The 21,168-nt window shown below is 39.2% G+C and overlaps 2 protein-coding genes across 2 annotated transcripts; one reads left to right on the top strand and one right to left on the bottom strand.

Annotated features, from left to right (window-relative positions):
• Positions 1–2,422: 2,422 nt before the first annotated feature.
• Positions 2,423–21,161, top strand: LOC123872508. The gene is made up of 17 exons (XM_045916829.1): positions 2,423–2,613; positions 2,992–3,198; positions 3,744–3,909; positions 4,393–4,541; positions 4,836–4,977; positions 5,461–5,541; positions 5,989–6,241; positions 6,732–6,927; positions 9,269–9,375; positions 13,199–13,406; positions 14,644–14,841; positions 15,630–15,783; positions 16,483–16,613; positions 17,080–17,253; positions 17,915–18,179; positions 19,501–19,699; positions 20,843–21,161. Exons 1-17 carry the CDS (start codon positions 2,423–2,425, stop codon positions 21,049–21,051), a joined length of 3,030 nt encoding a protein of 1,009 aa, XP_045772785.1. The 3' UTR covers positions 21,052–21,161.
• On the bottom strand, positions 8,420–8,897 carry LOC123872507 (acylphosphatase-1-like). Its single transcript, XM_045916828.1, has one exon. The coding sequence runs from the start codon at positions 8,780–8,782 to the stop codon at positions 8,477–8,479; it is 306 nt and encodes a 101-aa protein (XP_045772784.1). The 5' UTR covers positions 8,783–8,897; the 3' UTR covers positions 8,420–8,476.
• Positions 21,162–21,168: the final 7 nt, after the last annotated feature.

Below are 21,168 nucleotides of genomic sequence, written 5' to 3'. Positions count from 1 at the left end.
GGCTTTGGGAGATATTAAAAAAGATGTAAAAAATCTTACGTCAAAGTATAAAGTGTATTTTTCTAATATCTTCCTCGGAGTATTAGAAATTACGTGATGCATTGCCAGACAGTATCGTGGTAACTCCCGCCAGACACCCAGTTAAAGTCGCCAAGTATATTATTTTTTCCGAACCTAAGAATTTCATCATAACTTCAAATTCCTGATTTGATCCTGAGATTTGAATGTATCGTTAGAATTAGCGATATGCTGTATAAGTAGGTATACTACATCAATGGCTAAAAATCCTTACATCCCCGAGTGGACACTGGCCATTGATTTTACACCCTGGCTATAAATTGTTTGAAAAAATTCAATATGACAGGGCAGACGTGTTTATTAATTTCTTAGTTAAAATTAACAAAACTTGTTAATTTACGGGTAGACCCTGTATGCTATTTATCGATTATAATAAATAAACTAACCAGGAATAAGTTATATATTATGATTACATAATATTATATACCTAACTTATTCCTGGTTAGTTTATTGAAAGAAATGAATCGATCGATCTTTGTTACAATTTTGCCTCAGGGCTGCTTTAAAGTTGTTAGGTAGGTATATTAAATAACTCTGCCTCTGCACTCCTCCCACACCCCATAATAACCTGCACACCAGTCCGTCGGGTGACATTTCGCAAAAAAGTGCTCTAGATTACGACACGGTACAAACTTTTATCAAGTAAATAAGTGCATACTTAAGTGTATTCGTGCACAATGATGAAATTTGCCAAGGTCGAATGAACCATGTATTCTGTAAAGTTGGTAAATAGGATAATACCTAAGCTCCTTACATTATTATGATGAATAAACAAAAACGAAAAATCACATTCGTTTAATTTAGTTTTGGAACTGACTCGCTGAGCTGATAAAAGCCTACAGCATACTTATTACGATGTTTATACAAAATAACATTCTTTACATCGGAAGATTACATACAATTGCATAAAACATCGTGATCGGCGCCAGTGGAGAAAGGTAAGGTAACACATACGAAGTCTCGAGATAATCTGATACCTACCAGTTTACCTATTACGCGGAAATGCACAATAATTTTAGCTAATCAACTGTTAGTATGTATAGTAGAAGCTACGATTCATTCATATGCCTGTCATGCAGTTGTTTATTTTGTTAGCGTAGCTACCTAACCTTTTGGACAAGTTATGTAAAAAACGGTAATAGCCTAGTGGTTAAAGCGTCGCGTTGGCCTCCTATTCGGAAGGTAGAGAGTTCGATGAGCAATCTCGGGCACGCGCCTCAACTATCACTTGCTAGGAAAACATCGTGAGGAAACCTGCATACCTACCTGAGAATTTTCCATAATGTTCTCAAAGCACTTGGCCAGCAGCGTGGTGGATGATCTACTTAAATCTAAAAGAGTCATTTTTTAAAGAATATTTGGAGGTATGAGATACATATTTGTGTCAACTAAAAAAAAACGTCGATCAAGGTCCGCACAGTTTATAATATAAGTACTTATCTAAAACTCATCAAGTGAATGCGAAGCAGAGGAGTACATTGTTTGGCAACAAGTTTCGCAAGCAGTTGGTTGGATGCCGGCTCATGTGATTTGTTTTTACGATTCTCTACAATTCGTAAAATAATGCTGTAATACTACGGGTTTGACCGAAGTCTGATATGCTATTACCAAATATTCGTATTTAAATACGTGCTAAAAAACTGGCCAAGTGCGAGTCAGACTCGCGCACTGAGGGTTCCGTACTCGGGTATTTTTTCCAACATTTTGCAAGATAAATCAAAAACTATTTATACATAAAAATAAATAAAAATCTGTTTTAGAATATACAGGTATAGCCCTTTCATATAATACCGTACTGGGTATTGTTACCTACCTACCAAATTTCATGATTCTAGGTCAACGGGAAGTACCCTATAGGTTTCTTGACAGACACGACGGACAGACAGACAGACAGACAGACAACAAAGTGATCCTATAAGGGTTCCGTTTTTCCTTTTGAGGTACGGAACCCTAAAAATTAACAGCTTTTTGTTTTTAGACTCTCTATTATTTATTATCTACAGTGTAAGGTGAACCCACAGATAAGTAAGTATACAAATAGGTATTCCTCAATGGAGGAACCAGTTTAATCATCATAATCGTTAAATATAAAAAAAGAACCCGCTTATTGTTTAATTTCAAATCAATAGATAGGTAGGTATACAATACATACGGAGAGTCGATTAATCACAGTATTTAACCCTCCATCAACGTTCGATCTTATCGTATAATAGAATATTTAACAAGCGACGTTTAAGTACCTGCCACTGTTTAATAAAGATTTCAGAAAAATCAAATATAAAACCACATTCCAGGTTAAAAGGCCACTAGAAGTGGTCACATTTTATTGTTTAACATCCGAACAATGGAGTCTAGTTCTCATGATTCTCCTCATGTCCACGCATATCGTCGTCGCCTACAACGTAGAATTTCAAAACCAAGTAAAATTGGAACATTTAAGCAAAGCGTCAAGACGGTTAGCAAAGAATATTGCGCGGAGTCATCCATTTGTGGCCTTAAGCATCTGGTTGAAGATAGTACATCATGGTGTGAACGGTATAATATTTGTGAAAGTACTACTGGATAGCAGGTTAACTTTAACTCGTTTAGATCGATGTTGCTCTGGCTTGTTTAGAGGCAAGTCCCAATGCTTTCAGATCAGGCTTATGATTATATAACGTGGATATCTACTTAATAGCAGACGTCGTTTACGTCACGAAATCTTTGAGATGATTTTGAAACACAAAATTGTTTTTATGGATTACCTACTAATCGTTGGTTATTTTTCTCATCACAACTCAACTAGCACTTGTAAATATCGTTAAGGTACTTACCTATTTCGCCTCATGAAGAATTAGTTTATCTGTTACTGCCTACTGGTATTTAAGATTCTATTTTGTCTTATAACTTAAAGGAAATTTAAAATGTTGCCAGAGTCATTTGGATAATAACAATGATAAGTGCCTTGATATGCTCCGTGTCCCTGGTGTGGATAACCTTCAGGCGGTACTACCTAGCTCCTCTGGTCACCACACAAATGCCCGAAGGAGTGTCAGTCAGCAAAATAATCTTTCCCGCTGTGGGCATTTGCACAAATAACAGGATTAGTAAAAGAGCTACAGTAGAACTTGCTCGAAAATTGTAAGTTTCCATTTCATAGAGCGATATTTGGATTCAATACAATAAGTGAAGTAAAATAAGTTTAAAGCACAAAAAGCATTTTTAGAGTTAATGTTTTTGATTGAAAATCAAAATGCGACTGTCCTGCCATAAGCCATCAGAGAGTTTCAATATCCACCTCCACCATCATATTTAATCGTAGACTCAATGTTACCATAATCATCTAATTGTCATCCAAACCACACGTATCTGGCGTCTGATTAAGGAAGTCTGCCAAACACTCAATCGGACCGTTGTTGGAAGTAGCCGAAAAATCTGTTTTCAATTTCGGTTTTTGATGGAATAACAACATACGAGTAGGTATGCTAATAAAAAGCTATTTAGCTTGAAAAATATTCATGACTTAATACATAAAAGTCTTCATCTTTAATTTTGGTGATCAGTCCTAACTCCTGCTTAACATGTCTCGATATACCTACCTACCTAGAGTTCGAAACTGGCAGTGTTCTATAATTATTGACACCCCCAATAATCAAGATCAAAATAATTATCAAGTTTCCTTCAAGGTTACAAGAGGAAAGAAATAAAAACTACACGGAAAAAGAGATGCTTTCTTTACTCCTTGGTCTCGGTTTGCTATACAATCAGCAACCATTGGATAAGAAGCAGATCCAGCCGATGGAACTACACCGTGCGTTGGGCGATTATGACGTCAACGAACTTATGAGAAATGTAGGTGGTATGATAAAACCAATAAAATAAAGATAAATGATTTCTTTGTAACTCTTTTTCAGTTATACAAGCAGTAAACGATAAGCTATAAATTGAACAATGTTATGAAATAGCTCTGCGCTAGGATTATGATGTCTTGCAATTACCTATTTGGCAATATGCAAATTCCACGACGAGATTTCTGCTATCGGCAATTATTTCTTGAACTATTATTATTAAGAAATAGTTGCCAATGATATCCAATGAACGTTACAAGTATAAAATGATCTTATTCCGTTTATCACCCTATAAACCCTAAAACAGCCACCCTAGGGTGAATATTCGGAAACTTGGGTCCATGTCCGTTTATCTACCCTAAATAATAGATGAAAACTCCGTTTACCGGATAGACGGACACTTGTATCTGAAGACACCCTACAGTGGATGAACGGAATTAGCCAAAAGCATGTCTCAATAACGTTTAATAATAATTGTATCCACCAGTTGACACCAAGATGTGAGAACTTGCTGATGAGATGTGCCTGGAACGAAAAGACTATGAATTGTTCTCACTTATTTGACTTCCGGCTTACTATGAACGGTTATTGCTGCACTTTTAACTATTTGCGACAGTCTGATATTACTTTTGAAGAGTAAGAATTGTTTATTTTTACTGTTTTCTTCACTTGAACTAACTACCTACTCCACAAAATAGTCTGCAACTTAGATTATCTAAGCTCTAAAGTTATTTTCATAGTTATGCAATTTATATATTACGTATGCCAGCAAGTTTCTTCTCTTCCTGATTCAAAAGTCAGAGGCTAAACGGCGCACCCTTTACCTATTTCAAAGCTTATTGCATTCGAGTCTGTATTTAGAAGTTTGCACGCGTAAAATAAGCTTTAGATTTATGTAAGTTATGTACCTCATCAATTTATTTATTTTAGTAAAGATAATGGATCTCGCAGCATGGATATGTATACATACGGTAATAAATCAAATTTCGATTTCGATCAAGGTCTAAAAGTTTTGATGAAACTCAACGAAAGTGACGACTTTTACTACAACATGCCTATTCAAGGAGCACAGGTAGGTGCGACATATTTTCCGATATTACCATAAAAGCAAAAAAATTTATGTTCTTGTTATACCTGATACTTACCTACCTGATCTTTTTGGGTTCCGTAGCAAAAAGAAACCATTATTGTGCGAATTTGTGTCTAATCAAAGAGAAGTCTAACGGACGGACGGACAAATTAGCACTAGGATTCGTGTTCAAGTGGGGTATCACATAAAAGGGCTATATTCGCACATTCTAAAATACTTGTTATACCTAAGTATTTTTATTTATTTTTAAGTCCTTTCCTCCTTGTTTTGTCCCTCATAAAATGGGTTTATTTTCGAGAATAACTGTTCTAAACTAAACTTTTTTTTAACTATGGAACCATCGCGTCAGTGGAGTGGACGAGTCTGACTCGCACTTCCGTAGCGAGACAATTCCCCAGCTAAGGCTATGTAGAATAGAGGTTCGTCAGATGAAAATGATATTTTTGAATTTGTGTTGTGTTTTAGTTACAATTCTCCGACGCCTACGATTTTCCAGATGCGCCAAGTGGAAGTTTTTCGATGCAAATTATAAACCCGAATGTACAGGTAGGTACGAGGTACCTATTTACAACATGCTTAATGCGCGGTTTACAAGTGGCCAGGGGTATGGAGATGTGATGTGGACTATGAATACGAAGTGGCAGCGCCAAGCTTTTACGTTTCAATACCAGTAACTGCAAAGTTTTTTAATAAGTATCTCTTACTATATACCGTCTTGCGTGCATGTGTGTGCACTTAACTGCGCAAACTGGCTTATGCAGGTAAACTCTCAGGTAAAACGGAGCGTGTAGCTGGAGCTTTAAATTAAGAAAAAATACAATCTGCGGCCACGTACCTAAGCGTAAATCCACTTTCCATCCTTTAGGTATGTCTACCTAAACCACGTTTGATTTCGTTTTCTCGTATACTCAACAACTCACATTCAGCGAATAAATTTCATTTCATTTTCATTTCATACTCGTAATATTGAATAACTTGAATTCATTTCTACAGATGACTGTACTAGTCACTGCGAGCTTCACAGAGGCCTCTCGTGACATCCAGCACGTCCCTTCAAAGCTCAGACGATGTTTATTCTACGACGAGTCCTCCTATCTGCCGTTTTATACCCACAGCGACTGTTTGTTGAAATGCAGAATGCTGTTTCTATTGGCCAAGTGTAAATGTACACCGTTTAACATGCCCAAGATGGTTGACAAGAGAACTTGCGACATGCGCGATATACCATGCTTAAAAATGTATAATGGTAAGAATTTTCATCTGTATAGGTACCTACTTAAGGCTGCCTTTCATTCAGCGATGTACCTCTGTGAGACCGACCTTAGGATGACCTTAATATCATAGCTTAGCTAATTTAAGCTATGGTGAGAAACGTTTGAGTAGTGGGATGCGCTTATTCCGTTTATACACCCTAAAACGGTAACCTAAGCGTGTATTCTGGGAAACGTGTGTCCGTCTATCCATCGCCGACAAAAAAAAATAATATACAAATTCCATTAATAAAATGGATAAGCGGTCACATATTTCTGAGTAGGTATACACCCTAAGGGTGGCTGTTTTAGGGTAGATAAATGGAATAAGCCATGGAATTTACACACATGGATGAAAGCTTACATAATATATACCTATCATCGCAACGCATTCTCGCTCATCATTGGCGAATAAGTATAGGCAGCCTATCTGCTGGTATGCTCTTATTTAACTTAATAAAAATACTAGTGATTTCTTGGTTACAGCACAATCGTCAACAGTAAGACCCGATATAGACCCAATTCCACCCGAGTTGGAACTTGATATGGTTGGAGGAGGGATTCCATGTCCAATGTGTTATCCTAGCTGTTCTAAAACGGCTTACAATTATGATTTTACCAACGTCAAAATGTATCCGGAATACCTCAACTCTGTTCCGGCTAACGACAGGGTGCAATGGTTGTAAGTATGCACCTTAGTGGGTAGGTACGTCTATCTTCATAAATCATAAACTTTAAGTATAAGAAAACAAAAAAAATACAGATATTGAATAAATTAAAAATTATTAAGTGGACACAGGGTTAGGTCTAGGATTAGGTCTAGGTCCAGTCATATTGGCTCAGTTGCATCCGATACCCGATATCCTGATCCTCATTCGCCACGCGGGACGTTTGCGCTGGATTTCCAGTGGGTACCTATCCTGGCAGAGTCAGCGAGCAAAAATTTATAATACTTTCTTATTTTGTGCGTCCCGCCAGTTTTTTCTGCGAGATGTGTGAATCATGTAGCGAAAAAATTGTAAGTCTATGGTGTGAATACATTTTTCTTGGCGAAAAAATGTACCTCTCCTACTCGAAGATAAATCTTTCTTTTGTTTCCAACTACTTACATGTTCATCATCATCATCAACAACCCATCGCTGGTTCATTACTGAGCACAGGTCTCCTCTCATAGCGAGAAGGGTTTGGCCATAGTCTCCCACGCCGCCCAAGTGCGGATTAGCAGACTTCATACACTTTTCAGGACATTATGGAGAACTCTCAGGCATGCAGGTTTCCTCACGATGTTAAATTTTCAAACAAGTGATATTTACTTAATTGCTGAAAAAGCATATGAAAAGTCAAAGTTGTGCGTGCCCGGGATTGAACCCCTGACCTCCAGAACAGCACAAGCCGACGTCTTAATCACTAGGCTATCACCGCTCTGAATAAAACGAAGCGCTGCAAAGCAATCATATTATTATAATAATATGGATAAACTTACATATTATGACATTGTAATAGTTTGTCTGTGCACGTGTTACGCAAGGACCACTTGACCGATTGAGACGAAGCTTTCGCAGTTCGAAAGCATAACATTTTATACCTACTCTACTCATAGTCAGACATGAAATACGGTGTTCCAAAAAACTAATTCACGAGATACACATTGATCCGATTTGTGATAATGCCAGCCTAAGATGGAGCATGCTTGGATGGACTCTTGACTTGAAGGTATTAAAAATCAGTCAAGTGCAAGTCGGACTCGCTCAGGAAGGGTTCCGTATCATCGTACAAGAAGTAACACTTTTTTGACGGCGATTTTGAAATTTTTAGTATCTGTTGTTGTAGCGGCTATAGGAATACACATTCTATGATAATTTCAGGTCTTTACCAATAGGTAATAGGTATGGTTTACGAGATACCGTCCGCCAACAGACAGACAGACTGATGGACGGAATGACAGACAGTGGAGTCATAGTAATAGGGTCCCATTGGCACCCTTTGGTTACGGAACCCTAAAAAGGTTGGGAAAGTGATGCCGGAAAGGCGTTTCATATAATATAGCCGTTCGAATAAGAAACGAGGAAGTAAAATACGTATCCGTAGAATTAAGGCTATGTACGGGTAGGTACTTTACGTACCTAAGCTAAGGCGTTTAGGCAGAAGATTGTAAAATAAAACCATAATTGCTTTACAGAATCATTAATTTTATAGGTTAATAGAAATATAAAAAATTTACGTCTAAATTTTTATCGTCGAATTTCGAAGGTTCTAAAGGCGCAACTGTTGATCGGTCCCTCGTTTCTAAAGGCTGCTTTTTCGATTTTCGACTTGGGGCTTCCAACTTTTTGCAGCCATAGCTTCATGTCTTCGATCGCACCCAGCGGGCCTTGCAGTTGCCCAATAACAGTGCCTTGTGCTGTATTCATCACCCATCCTTTGAGGCCGAGTTCGGTAGCTTTCCTTTGAGTGTGTTTCCGAAAATAAACACCCTGCACTTTGCCAAATACTTCAAAATCAGTCGTTGTTAAACCGGCCCTCTTATTCGAAGCCATTGATCACACGATTATTTTAGACAAAAAATATTTTGGGGAACACTTGGGGCCTTAATGCTGATTTTATTTTCATTTTGACAATATGTTCAGCTGTTGATAAGTTGTTAGGGACAACCAGCAAAGAGTTTCTATCGACTTCACACGGAGGGACTCATTGATTTTAGAAGAGAGGAGGGACTTTAATCGATCTCGCCTAGGCTTCGCACGGGTGGTTTTTTTATATAGTCTGTTTTGTGATAATATTTATTAAATAAACTAGAATGTGTATATTCCTGGTAAAAACTGGTCTAAACGGTGATGGCAATAACGTTATTCAGATTAGACTGCTTGTTTTACGTGAATTATAGGTAGCTACTATTTAGATTAAAAAAAAATCCAAGAACGATTCTGTCGGTAAATAGGTCGAGTTATACTCGTTCCTACTTTTCAATGAAAGTATACTGAATAGCATTCACAAATGAAATGTTATTTGCTATGTTGTTGCAGACAAGGCGCGAATTTCACCGGAACATCCATTGTTCACGTGAAGTATGCCAGAGAAGTTGCGGATCGCTACGGGCAGAACATTATAATGAAATGGTTCGACTTGATCAGTGAGTTTGTACTTAATTGAATTTTTTCAACATAGTTGGCAAACGCCAAACAGGCGCTCGACACACGTGTAACCTGAATAGAGCAATGTTACCTACTCTACCTATTCTGTTGTACCTACCCACAAGAGAAATTATTTTCAAATGAATTAAACTGTTAGATAAGTATTATTTATATCTCTTTCTAAATCTTTGAAAAGAGCAACCGCCGAGTTTCTTACTGGTTCTTCTCGGCAGGAAAGGCATTTGACGATTCAAAAGTACAAACTTGTATAAGTTTAATTGAATTAGAAAAAAACCTTTTTTATTCGAATTAATAAACTACCTACTTGTCGGATCGAGCCGAGGATTGTTTAAGGATTGATGAAGGCGGGCGGAGATCCTTAGGGTCTGCTTCGATCACTAGACGATCTTCAGACGTGTTAAGGATAATACTTCTGTTTACTGCATGTCACAACTACCAGCGTAACTAGGTAAACCTAACCTAACCTACCTAGACCGGCTCCTCCACCCCTTACACCGGTCCCAAACCAACCATCTAACCTAACCACCACAATAACAACTCGTTTAACCAACAGTACCACTTTAGGTAACCACTACTCTAAAACCTACAGTACGACAGACTATTCCTACTGAGAAGTGTCCTCGGCAACAACCGGACGAATAATGCCTCGTTACGCACAGCGTGTCTGATTTTATAGTCCAACGACGATAGTGGGGAGATGACGTAATGCTCAGTGAGCAAAGTGTTGACAGCTAAAAGTCGGTACCGCCGACACGGCCATTCTGACCTGCGTACGCCCTCGTACGCTAAATGTCACAAAGTATGTGAGGACAAAACCATAACCACAAAATCATTATACCGCTCGTCCATCCTGACTAGCAGTTAACTGTCAATGAACATCTTTCTCATTCTAAACCTGGACATCAATGTCCCCTCAACCACTCAACACTAGTGGACCGGACATCGGCGTCCCCTCAGTCACTAAACCTCCGTAAACCAAAAACATTACAATAATTAACGTAATCTGTCTAAAAAATAGGCTAATACTGCGAGAAGAACCAAAACCTAATTACAAGAACCTATCTACTGACATGTCGCGACGCGAAATTTAGTTGAAACGATTCTAAACTACAGTTCATATGATTAGAGCGCAATTGCTATTGCAACTCTTAATCAATCATGATCTAAACATTATTCAAAACTAATTTACCACTGGTTCGGAATGCCACAACCTAGCGAGAAGAACCAGCAAGAAACTCGGTGGCGTCTAACTGAGTCGTTAATTTCATCTTCACGAGAAAAGATCTCCTTAAAGAATCATTGCATTGATACTCACATCTAAACTAAATCACATTATTGACTTCTCTTTACTTCAAATGTCGCAATAGCTCACCTTCTCCACTCTTTGCGAATTACAATACTAAAAGCCATAGTATCGTGCGCTACGGCGCCTCGAACACTATCCATAAAAGTATGCAATCGCCACACCACCGCGTATCCCAATCAAGGAATCGCCAGTAAGTGCCCGGTTTCCGAATGCAAGCTATTCGATTTCATGGGGAAACTCATTGTCCCAATTTATTTTAACTCTGCACAAGAGTCATCAATGATTCTTTACTAAACGGATTACTTGATTCCAAAACTGGTTTATAACGTCATGACGATTATCACAAAAGAGAACCAGAAAACAAAAGAACTAATCACAAGACTTGGCATCTAACTGAACTTAAAAACAATTTTTTTTTTTTTTTTGGTTGTTGTTAAGGGTATGTGGTTAACTGTAACTGTGCGAAGTCTATGATAGTAAAAATCTTTTCACATCGTCGCGTCACGGCCATTCTGACGCGCGACCGTCCTCGGGAGCTAGCTGGTGACCGGTCCGTCCCCACCGTCCCTGATTCATGGATTGTCCGATATTGCTCGTGCGCGTTCGTGCTCGCCTTCGTAAATCAGCGCCGACATGGCCATTCTGACCACAGGTCGCCCTCGACCTGCCAAAGAAAAAAAAAAGAACACAGTACCGTTGTACGAAACAGATTACGCACGGAAGCCCTCATCCTCGTTGGACACGACTAATAGTGAAAGTAAGGAGGCCCCTGTCCTCAACTTACGTCACAAAACACAAAAGTAAGGAGGCCCCTGTCCTCAACTTACGTCACGAAACACAAAAGTAAGGAGGCCCCTGTCCTCAACTTACGACACAAAACACAGAAGTAAGGAGGCCCCTGTCCTCAACTTACGTCACACACACAAACGTCACAAAACACAGAAGTAAGGAGGCCCCTGTCCTCAACTTACGTCACACACACAAACGTCACAAAACACAGAAGTAAGGAGGCCCCTGTCCTCAACTTACAAAACACAGAAGTAAGGAGGCCCCTGTCCTCAACTTACGTCACACACACAAAGCGGCAATATTAAGATTTTGAAAAAGTGCAGATTACCTTTAGTACTGCGTAGCTTTCACCTCCTGGACTTGAATCAGATGTCCTTGTCTTTGTCACCATTAACAACTCGTTTCCAGATATTCCAAGCTTTGGTAATTGATTCACGTATCTCCAAGAGTTTTGGCTCGACCTTGCAACAAGCCAGCTATTTTCTTCGATGTGGTTAGGTGGAGCTGAAGAGGCTCCACGGTTCATCCCGCTTCTGATGTCGGATCGAGCCGAGGATTGTTTAAGGATTGATGAAGGCGGGCGGAGATCCTTAGGGTCTGCTTCGATCACTAGACGATCTTCAGACGTGTTAAGGATAATACTTCTGTTTACTGCATGTCACAACTACCAGCGTAACTAGGTAAACCTAACCTAACCTACCTAGACCGGCTCCTCCACCCCTTACACCGGTCCCAAACCAACCATCTAACCTAACCACCACAATAACAACTCGTTTAACCAACAGTACCACTTTAGGTAACCACTACTCTAAAACCTACAGTACGACAGACTATTCCTACTGAGAAGTGTCCTCGGCAACAACCGGACGAATAATGCCTCGTTACGCACAGCGTGTCTGATTTTATAGTCCAACGACGATAGTGGGGAGATGACGTAATGCTCAGTGAGCAAAGTGTTGACAGCTAAAAGTCGGTACCGCCGACATACTATCTCAACAAAATGAGTCTATATCTTTTATACATAGGTACGGTTACCTATTTGACTATGCCTATAGTATAGACTCTAGACTAGAATCTAGATAGTGCAGCGATACCAGACCCGCCACTAGGACGTGGACAAACGACATAAATCGAGGGATGCAAGGAGTCGCTGGATATGACGGCGCAAGACCGAGACTCGTGGCATGTGGAAATCTCTACAAGAGATCTATCTCCACCTGTGGATGTCTATTGCAACCCCAAGCAGATCTCACTTAGATTACAAGAGGGAGCATGTTTAGGTTAGGCTTTAGTTAGCCACAGCTATCTTATTCATCATCAGGCAAAAGATGTACCCATTCCAGTAAGAATATTGCAACTTAGAAAATTGACGAAAAGAATCGAGATACAAAAGGAAGATAGGACTTCGTCTGTGTTGGCGTTTGCTGGCGCGCGTGCGGTGCTTTTTTGGAGTAAACAGTAAACACTCCAAAAAAGCAAAAATTGTTAAAAGTGGTCGGTTTTTGTGTTTTCTGGTATTTTTGGTGGTGGAACTGACTGGAAAGCGCTCTAGAAGGCTGAGCAGGCGCCGGCACAGACGAAGTCCATACTTAATATAGTTTCCCTAACTTGTTAATAACTACACACTTGACATTACCTAATTTATGTAAAGCCAGACGAGAGAAAAAAAAAGGAAGATAAATAATTAATTGATAAAATTGCTTCAGGTAATATTGGTTCAACGTGTGGATTTGTTACGGGGTTCAGTTTTGTATCCGTCCTCGAGTTCGTCTACTTTTACACTGTGAAGCTTTTCCGAGAGCACAAGAGTCGACGACAGCAAGCGACGCGCGTAGACAGTGTCACATCTTCAGGAAACTTTGAACACGTAAGCCGGTACCGGCCAATCTACTGGAATGAGCTTGGAGGTTCTACTCAATGGAGACAAGGCACGCCGTATTAATCCTGTGTTTCTGATAAATGCATTGACTTACTATACCTTTTTGTATTATAGCACAGTACTGTATATTACCGATGTGATTGTTTATCTTCTTATTTTGCTTGTTAGAAGATTGTGTGCAGAAAATATGGTAGTCTTTTAGACGAGTTCATTTTTTTTCAAGTCTAAGGTGAATCTCTATTATTATTAGGCACATGCCTAACTTAAAATTAGTGGATCTAAAGAAATCCACATGGATTTCTTTAGATCCACTAATATAAAAGTAAGTTGGTATCTAAGCAGAAATATCTAGATGTTACCTATCTTTAAATATTGTAATTCGTAATCATAACAAAATTGCGTGCCTCTATCAAGTAATAAATAATTAAATAGGTATATTATGCCCTAACACAATAAACTTTTATTTGATTTCTAAATACAAAATCTGATAAAAAATACAAATTAGTGGTGAACAATGCCATGAACAGGAACACCTGTGGTAGTCCCACGATATTATTTCAATGTCCGAAAATTTTCGAATATTGTTATGATGTTTTATGGGCACCTAATGATTTATCAGATAAAATAGGCATATAAAAATCAGTGAAATTGAGGAAAAGCTCACTCTTGTTTCATTTTTGGGGAAATAAGTATACCCCTACCTATTAAAATCCGTAGACATTTTTTAAATAAAAATACCGATTAAATATCGTAATGAAGAATCTAAAACAAAACAATCGTTATTTCGAAATATGGTGGCAAGGTATAAAAAGTTTACCAGAGACTACATCAATACATGGATTTAGATTCATTGGAGATGCCAAAAGACATTGGATTGAAAGGTGAGAACAAAAAATTAAAATTCTACTCAGGTGTAGGTGCCTACCTAAGCAATTGCTGAAGAGAATGCTGGGGCTTCTTTAGAAGCTATTAATGCTATAGCGGCATTAGGCATTTAGTAGCCAATATGGATAAATCTTTGTACTTACACAATCACTAAAAGTTGACAGATTTAAATGTATTGGTATCACACTGAATCAGTGAAGTCAGTCAGTAATCATCCAAGGTGCTATCCCATAGATTAAAGAAAGGTCTACGCTGCGCTCCGACTGCTATCCGTTTCTGCTGTGTGGTAGCTGAGTACTAGGTAGGTCATTAGGTAGATATACTTAGGCAGTGAAGGCACTTGCACCCACGCCCCACGCCTATAAGCTAATATCACAGATTCCAATTTAGGTTATTCTGGCTCTGCTTTGTCATCCTTTCTTGGTATGGATCGTCACTTTTGATAGAGGCTCAATATCGAGCCTTCCAAAATAACCCAATATCGTTCGTCGTGGAGACAACATACAAAGACTGGAACACGCAGTTCCCATCTATTGCCGTGTGTGAAAACGACAACTCAGTAAAGGGTGCAAATGTTTCAGACAGGTAAGTAATACCTACTTATATTATTTTTTAAACTATAATACAAGTGTAAATTAAAAATTTATAACACCCCTGACAAGTGAAGGTTACAGTAACTAGAAAGAGCTGATAACTTTCAAACGGCTGAACTGATTTTCTTGGGTTATAGCTAAGAACACTCTCGATCAAGCCACCTTTCAAACAAAAAAAAAACAAAATTAAAATCGGTTCATTAGTTTAGGAGCTACGATGCCACAGACAGATACACAGACACACAGATACACACGTCAAACTTATAACACCCCTCTTTTTGGGTCAGGTGTTAAAAACTGACTGGATTTGAATTGCAAGCCGACTGCAAACCAGCAGTTTGCAGTCGGCTTGCTATTGCGCGTGCAATCAGTGGTGCAGTTCTAACTATGGCATGTAATGAAAACTGCAGGCTGCAGTCTGGTCTGCACTGCACATTGATCAGTCGATGCTATTTTGCAGCACAAACGGCAAACTGCTGGTCGTTCTTTTTTCTCGTTCTGGTGGACATTCACAATCCACAGAAGGCAATAGGTCTGTAGGTAGAGTAGGTAGCGAGAGATGATGTAAGACAAGCGTATGATTCGATTATCTTTACTACCTACCTTATGAAAAGACTAACAGCAGAGTTTCTTACTGTATCATCGCAGTATTTACTGTTCGAACCGAGTGATAAGAGTCATAATTTTCCCAAAAAAAAAATAATTAAAGATTTTTTGATTTTATACCTACATTTATATGAGATCCTCAGATGAGTTATAAAGGTCTAATGTGATTTATAGTTTGTGGGGTCCGGATCACGAGTTCGATATGGAAGAGGTTCTGAAAGAGATATCATATTTCAAGGGAATAACATACTATGTTTCTGAGTACTGTGGTGGTGACAGTCCCTCGGAAGAATGTTTTAGTAATAATTTAACTTACTACGCTAATTTGGTAAGTCTTGTAGCTACCCGGAACTCATAAGCACCTATAAAGGGTGTTACCAGAACGGCGCTAGCAAAAACTTAGCGTTATTATTCTACTAGTCTACCTTAACACAATCCAATGCTAATAACCATTTGCCTTATCTTGTAGTTTTAGTGATGTAGTATTTTTCAACCCCGCATTGTATAGTGTGTAAAACTTGGGTTAATACCATTCTTACGACGCGGCATTGACTTCGAGTGGCCTTTACGGAACGTTCGTTGACCTCTAGCGTCAGTCAGAATGTTTTATTTGCAATATTGATTATTGAGAACTTTTATAAAAATACAGGGAATTTTTCGTTTTTTATTTTTGAGCATCTTATCAGTAATCATCAGTATAGTAAGTACTATCACCTGTCTTTGTTTTTGCAAGCGTTCTAGTTACGCCCTATATAGGTACACGAGTATTAAGACGTAGTACACAATTGTAACAAGAATTTGCAAATAAAATATAAAAGACGTTATCTTTCACACGCTATTTACTAATAAATAATTGCTTAGTCTCTATCTATTATGGCGGGTAATATACCTGGCGGCAGCCTAGATTATACAGCTTTATAGATACTAACCCATACTTGTAGGTATCCTATCTTAAACCTATCCGTCGCACGATCTGTGTATCCAAGCCTATTATTTCACCTACTTAAGTTAGTTTCTTGCATTTCAGCTTCGTAGTTCATGTCCTGAAGTTATGTCTAACTGTTCATGGAACGACAAAAGTTTTGACTGTTGCACCTACTTCAGACCTATGGAAACGGAATTTGGTATTTGTTTTGTTATAAACACTTTACAAGGCAGGTGAGGTGTCTACACATTATTACTTAATAAGAAAACTTCAAGGTAGGCATTGCGTTACACATATGTACCTTTAATACAGGCACATAGTTCGAAGAACCAATAGACATTGGGGTCCCAAGATGCTGCAATAGCGACTTCGCACTGGAAGCGTTTGACAGACCTGGACAGACCCCACTAGATGAACAGGCATCAAACGAGTCGCAGGGAGGAGGATTACCACCACTAAATTAATGTAGCGACTTATGTATCATCATCATCATCATCATCAGCCTGTGGACGTCCACTGTTGGACATAGGCGTTCCCTAAAGAGCGCCACCACACCCGCTGCTTAGCCTTCCTCGTCAGCCGTTTTATATCGTCGGTCCATCATGCTAGAAGGCGTCCCACACTATGCATGCTTAAACGCGTATAACTTATGTATACCATAATGTAATTTACATCTCATCACACGCTTTATAATTCCAGTGAAAAGAACCCACCTAAATATGAAATGACTAGTAACAGAACTTCTAGGCTGGGTATGATAAGGTTTCACGTAATGATACCAGTGAAAGTTTTCATTATAAATGAGGAAGAGGTCCCTTCTTTAACCTCTCTCGGTTCAGATGTCCTGCCTATAACGCTTGATTTAAATCATAGGTTTGTACCAACACCCTAAATAAATCACATCACACTATCACACTAATATTATAAAAGCGAAAGTTTGTGTGTATGTAAGTATGTTACTCTTTCATGCAAAAACTACTGGACGGATTTGGTTGAAATTTAGAATGGAGGCAAATTATACCATGGATACACCAAGGCTACTTTTTATACCGGAAAATCAAGGAGTTCCCACGGGATTTTACAAACCTATATCCAAGGGAACGAAGTTGTGGGCATCAGTTAGTATAGAAGAGTTGTGATAGCCCATGGGATAAGACGTCCGTTTCCTATTCGAGAGCTCGGGCACGCACCTCTAACTTTTCGGTGTTATATAGGTACGGTTTTAGCAATTAAATATCATTTGAAGGAAAACAAGGTGAGGAAACCTGCATGTATGAGAGGTCCCTGCATGCTGCTGTAAGCTGTAAACTGCCATACCACTTACAAGTTAGCCTGCTTTCATCTTACTGCATACGTGCACTGCACGCGGACGATGTTGCGGGAAAAGGCTAGTTTTTCAAAGTATTTTATACCAGTAAACTAATCAAAATAAAATTGCTTAACGCTTTTGTTTAATTGCAAACAGAGCAAATGCTGAAAACTCGAGTGTGATACAGCTTAAAATTGGTAGGTAATTACTAATTCATGTTTTCAGGCGCCTAATAACCGTGAGAAATATCGAAAACGATGCCGATGCCAGACTGATTGCTCCAGAGAAGAGAAAATGTCGTTACATAGACGAGAATACATTGCAAGTGTATCCGTATTACTCATACTCGGCTTGCACGGTGCAATGCAGAAAGGATGCCCAGATGCGTCTGTGCAATTGTTCCAATTTCTTTATGCCGAACACACCAGAAGAAGAAAAGTGCAACATCAGTGGGGTTATTTGTATGAACGAACATTCCGATGATATAACAGTTAAGCTTCATTTACGCCAGAGCAACATAGTGCGACATTACGCCATATCTACTGTTAAGGTGCCCACGCACTTGCCGCGCGGCAGTGACGTACGCGCGTCGCGGCTGGAGAGAATATCGTGCGGGGCGCTGACGCGACGCGCAGTTCCGCTGTAGTGCAGTTCGAGTGCGTGGGCACCTTAAACTGGCAACATGTCCTATCTCAAAAATGTTCACGATTTCACTATTTATTTACACTATTTCGAGCTCCGCAGTCGTTCACCACAGTTGTCTAGTTAGGAACAAAAATTTGAAAAGGATGCACACAAGCTAGGCTTCGTCTTCAGTCTACATTGACAGTAGGTACCCAAAATACTGTTTAGCTGAAGGAAACAAGATTTTTTGTCAAAACTGAGATATTACCAGTTGCAAGTTCATAGTCGACATGCCACAGGGCCGCATGGTATAATAACCTGCACACATATTCGCACACTGTAGCAAAAATCGTGGCATGACATGTAAGTCATGTGACTAACGTTGAAATCCATAGAGCTCACTTTGATTTTGCTTAGACTTAAGTTTCAGTTAAAACGAGACAGATTTATGCCAGCGGTATAACGCTGTCTCGTTTTAACCGTGTCTTATGTCTGAGCAAAGTGAAAGTGTGCTCTATAGATTTCAATCTCAGCCTTAGTACGATATTGCCTCGGCTGCTGCAGCAGACCGCATTGTTGCATGTTGTTGCTCCGGTGTAAAACCTTAAGACTTTCCTTTTACAGTCCATCTCTCTATCTGTCCGTCCGTAAAGTAGAAATTTAGCACAGTTAGAAACATTTTACCACTACCAGATATTGTAACGTTCCCACATCCTAGTTAACAAGTGTAAATTAAAAATTTATAACACCCCCGACGATCCAAAGTATTTGAGTTTTCCAAAACATCATTTTCAAATAAATAATTATGTATTTAGGCAACGTCCATCTTGACAGCTTGACATTTGTCTATTGACATAATATTATGAACCTAACGGTTATATAACCTTCTTTTCTACAAAAAAACTAGAAAAGAGCTGATAACTCTTAAACGGCTGAACCAATTTTTTTAGATTATAGCTAAGAACACTCTCGATCAAGCCACCTTTCTAACAAAAAAAACTAAATTAAAATCGGTTCATTCGTTTAGGCGCTACGATGCCACAGACAGATACACAGATACACAGATACACAGACACACAGATACACAGACACACAGATACACAGATACACACGTCAAACTTATAACACCCCTCTTTTTGGGTCGGGGGTTAAAAACACTGTGTGTATACCTACTTATTTGTCTTTAGGTACTAAGGGCTAGTTGGTCTAACCACAAGGGATTGTATTGCGATTGTCTTCCGTCGTGCACCGAGGCCGAGATATCAGTAGTGAAAGATATTAAGGAACCCAATGTTCAGAAATATTCCACAGTTCAAATAGAGCTATCTTCATTGCCTAGTGAGAGGTACAGAAGGAACGTTGTACGTGGAGTACTGGATTTAGTCGGTGAGCAAGAGTTAAGGTTGCATTTCCACCATGTCAGTATATAAGACGATTAGCGAGGAATGTGTGTATAAAGGCCGTTTCACACCAATTGCATACACGTGACACGTGCGTAGTGACGCGCGTAAACCCCTAACAAACTGGATTACGCATACGTCCACGCTTAACGCAAGCGGTGTGCCATGTTTCATACAGTTCCATACATTACAACACAACGGTACGCGCTACGTCTACGTTTACGCAACGCTTACGCAGCCCGAGTGAACGAGCTTTATTACACTAAGTTAACTTGATCTAAACAAACATTATAAAAAAAAGTTAAAAAATAATGCTGAACCGATTTTAAGATTCTTTCACCTATAGAAGCTACATTATCAGCGAGTCACCTCCATAAAAATATAAAGCGATCCTTCTGATAGGTTTTACACTATCTCGCGCTAAGCATGCACATCCGTGGCGACAAAGCGAATTAAGTTACTGTTGATGTCAGGTACAAAGAGATCAGCAAGTAGTCTGGTGGTGGTGCGAAACTGCGCAGGAAACAAGAGGTTGATTAACCAATTGCTCTTCGGAATAGACTAGCCGTTATGCCTCACTTCGTAATACCAAATAGATCCATAAACCACCCACTGCGCAGCTTTTAAATTAGAGCTCTTACAAGGAACCAAAAGCTTAATTTGCTATAATCCGCCAAACCAAAGAAATCTGTATGGTGCAACATGCAGCATGCGACATGCACCGCCCGCCCTCCCACTGATAAACATGCAGGAAATTCAGCCACCAAGCAAGCCATACGCAGCACCACACAAATTCCAAAACCACTCGACGCACGTTTTGCCCCGACACCGGAGCATTCTCAGGAGATGTAGACCTTACAACAATGCCTAATTACAAAGTGTTTATAAGTTCCCACTTATAAACACTTTGTAAAGTGGGCGGGCGGTGCATGTCGCATGCTGCATGTTGCACCCGTTGCACCATACAGATTTCTTTGGTTTGGCGGATTATAGCAAACTAAGCTTTTGGTTCCTTAATATATATTATCATGGACTTTCGCAAAATAAAGCTTGCTTCTATACTACATTTAGAGCTCTTTTTCGTACAAAACTGTACACGTCAGTTTTTGTCAATTTTTCCACTTTTTAGTGTCTACTGGAGGAACGGGCGGTCTTTTTTTGGGTGCAAGCATTTTGAGTTTTGTCGAATTGTTATACATTCTTCTAATAAGACCGTTCTGCGACGTCTACAATCAACGGCACGATGATCCCTGGCATAGAAAGTATGGTACTAGGCGCATTCAGGACAACAAGTTTGCATTGAATAGTAATATTGCCTTGGAGAAGACTTCGAAATAAATTTTTCACATAAATAGAAAACAAAGTCATGTATCAATGTACAGTGTAGGTACACTTTTTCGAAATGTAACACCACACAGTAATTTCTGATCAAACATTAAAATGAAACAAGATGAT

This window comes from Maniola jurtina, chromosome 15 (genome assembly GCF_905333055.1).
Source record: "Maniola jurtina chromosome 15, ilManJurt1.1, whole genome shotgun sequence".
Classification (NCBI taxonomy): Eukaryota; Metazoa; Arthropoda; class Insecta; order Lepidoptera; family Nymphalidae; genus Maniola; species Maniola jurtina.
The sequence above is the reverse complement of the archived record's forward strand: the minus strand, read 5'-3'. Positions and strand labels throughout refer to the sequence as shown.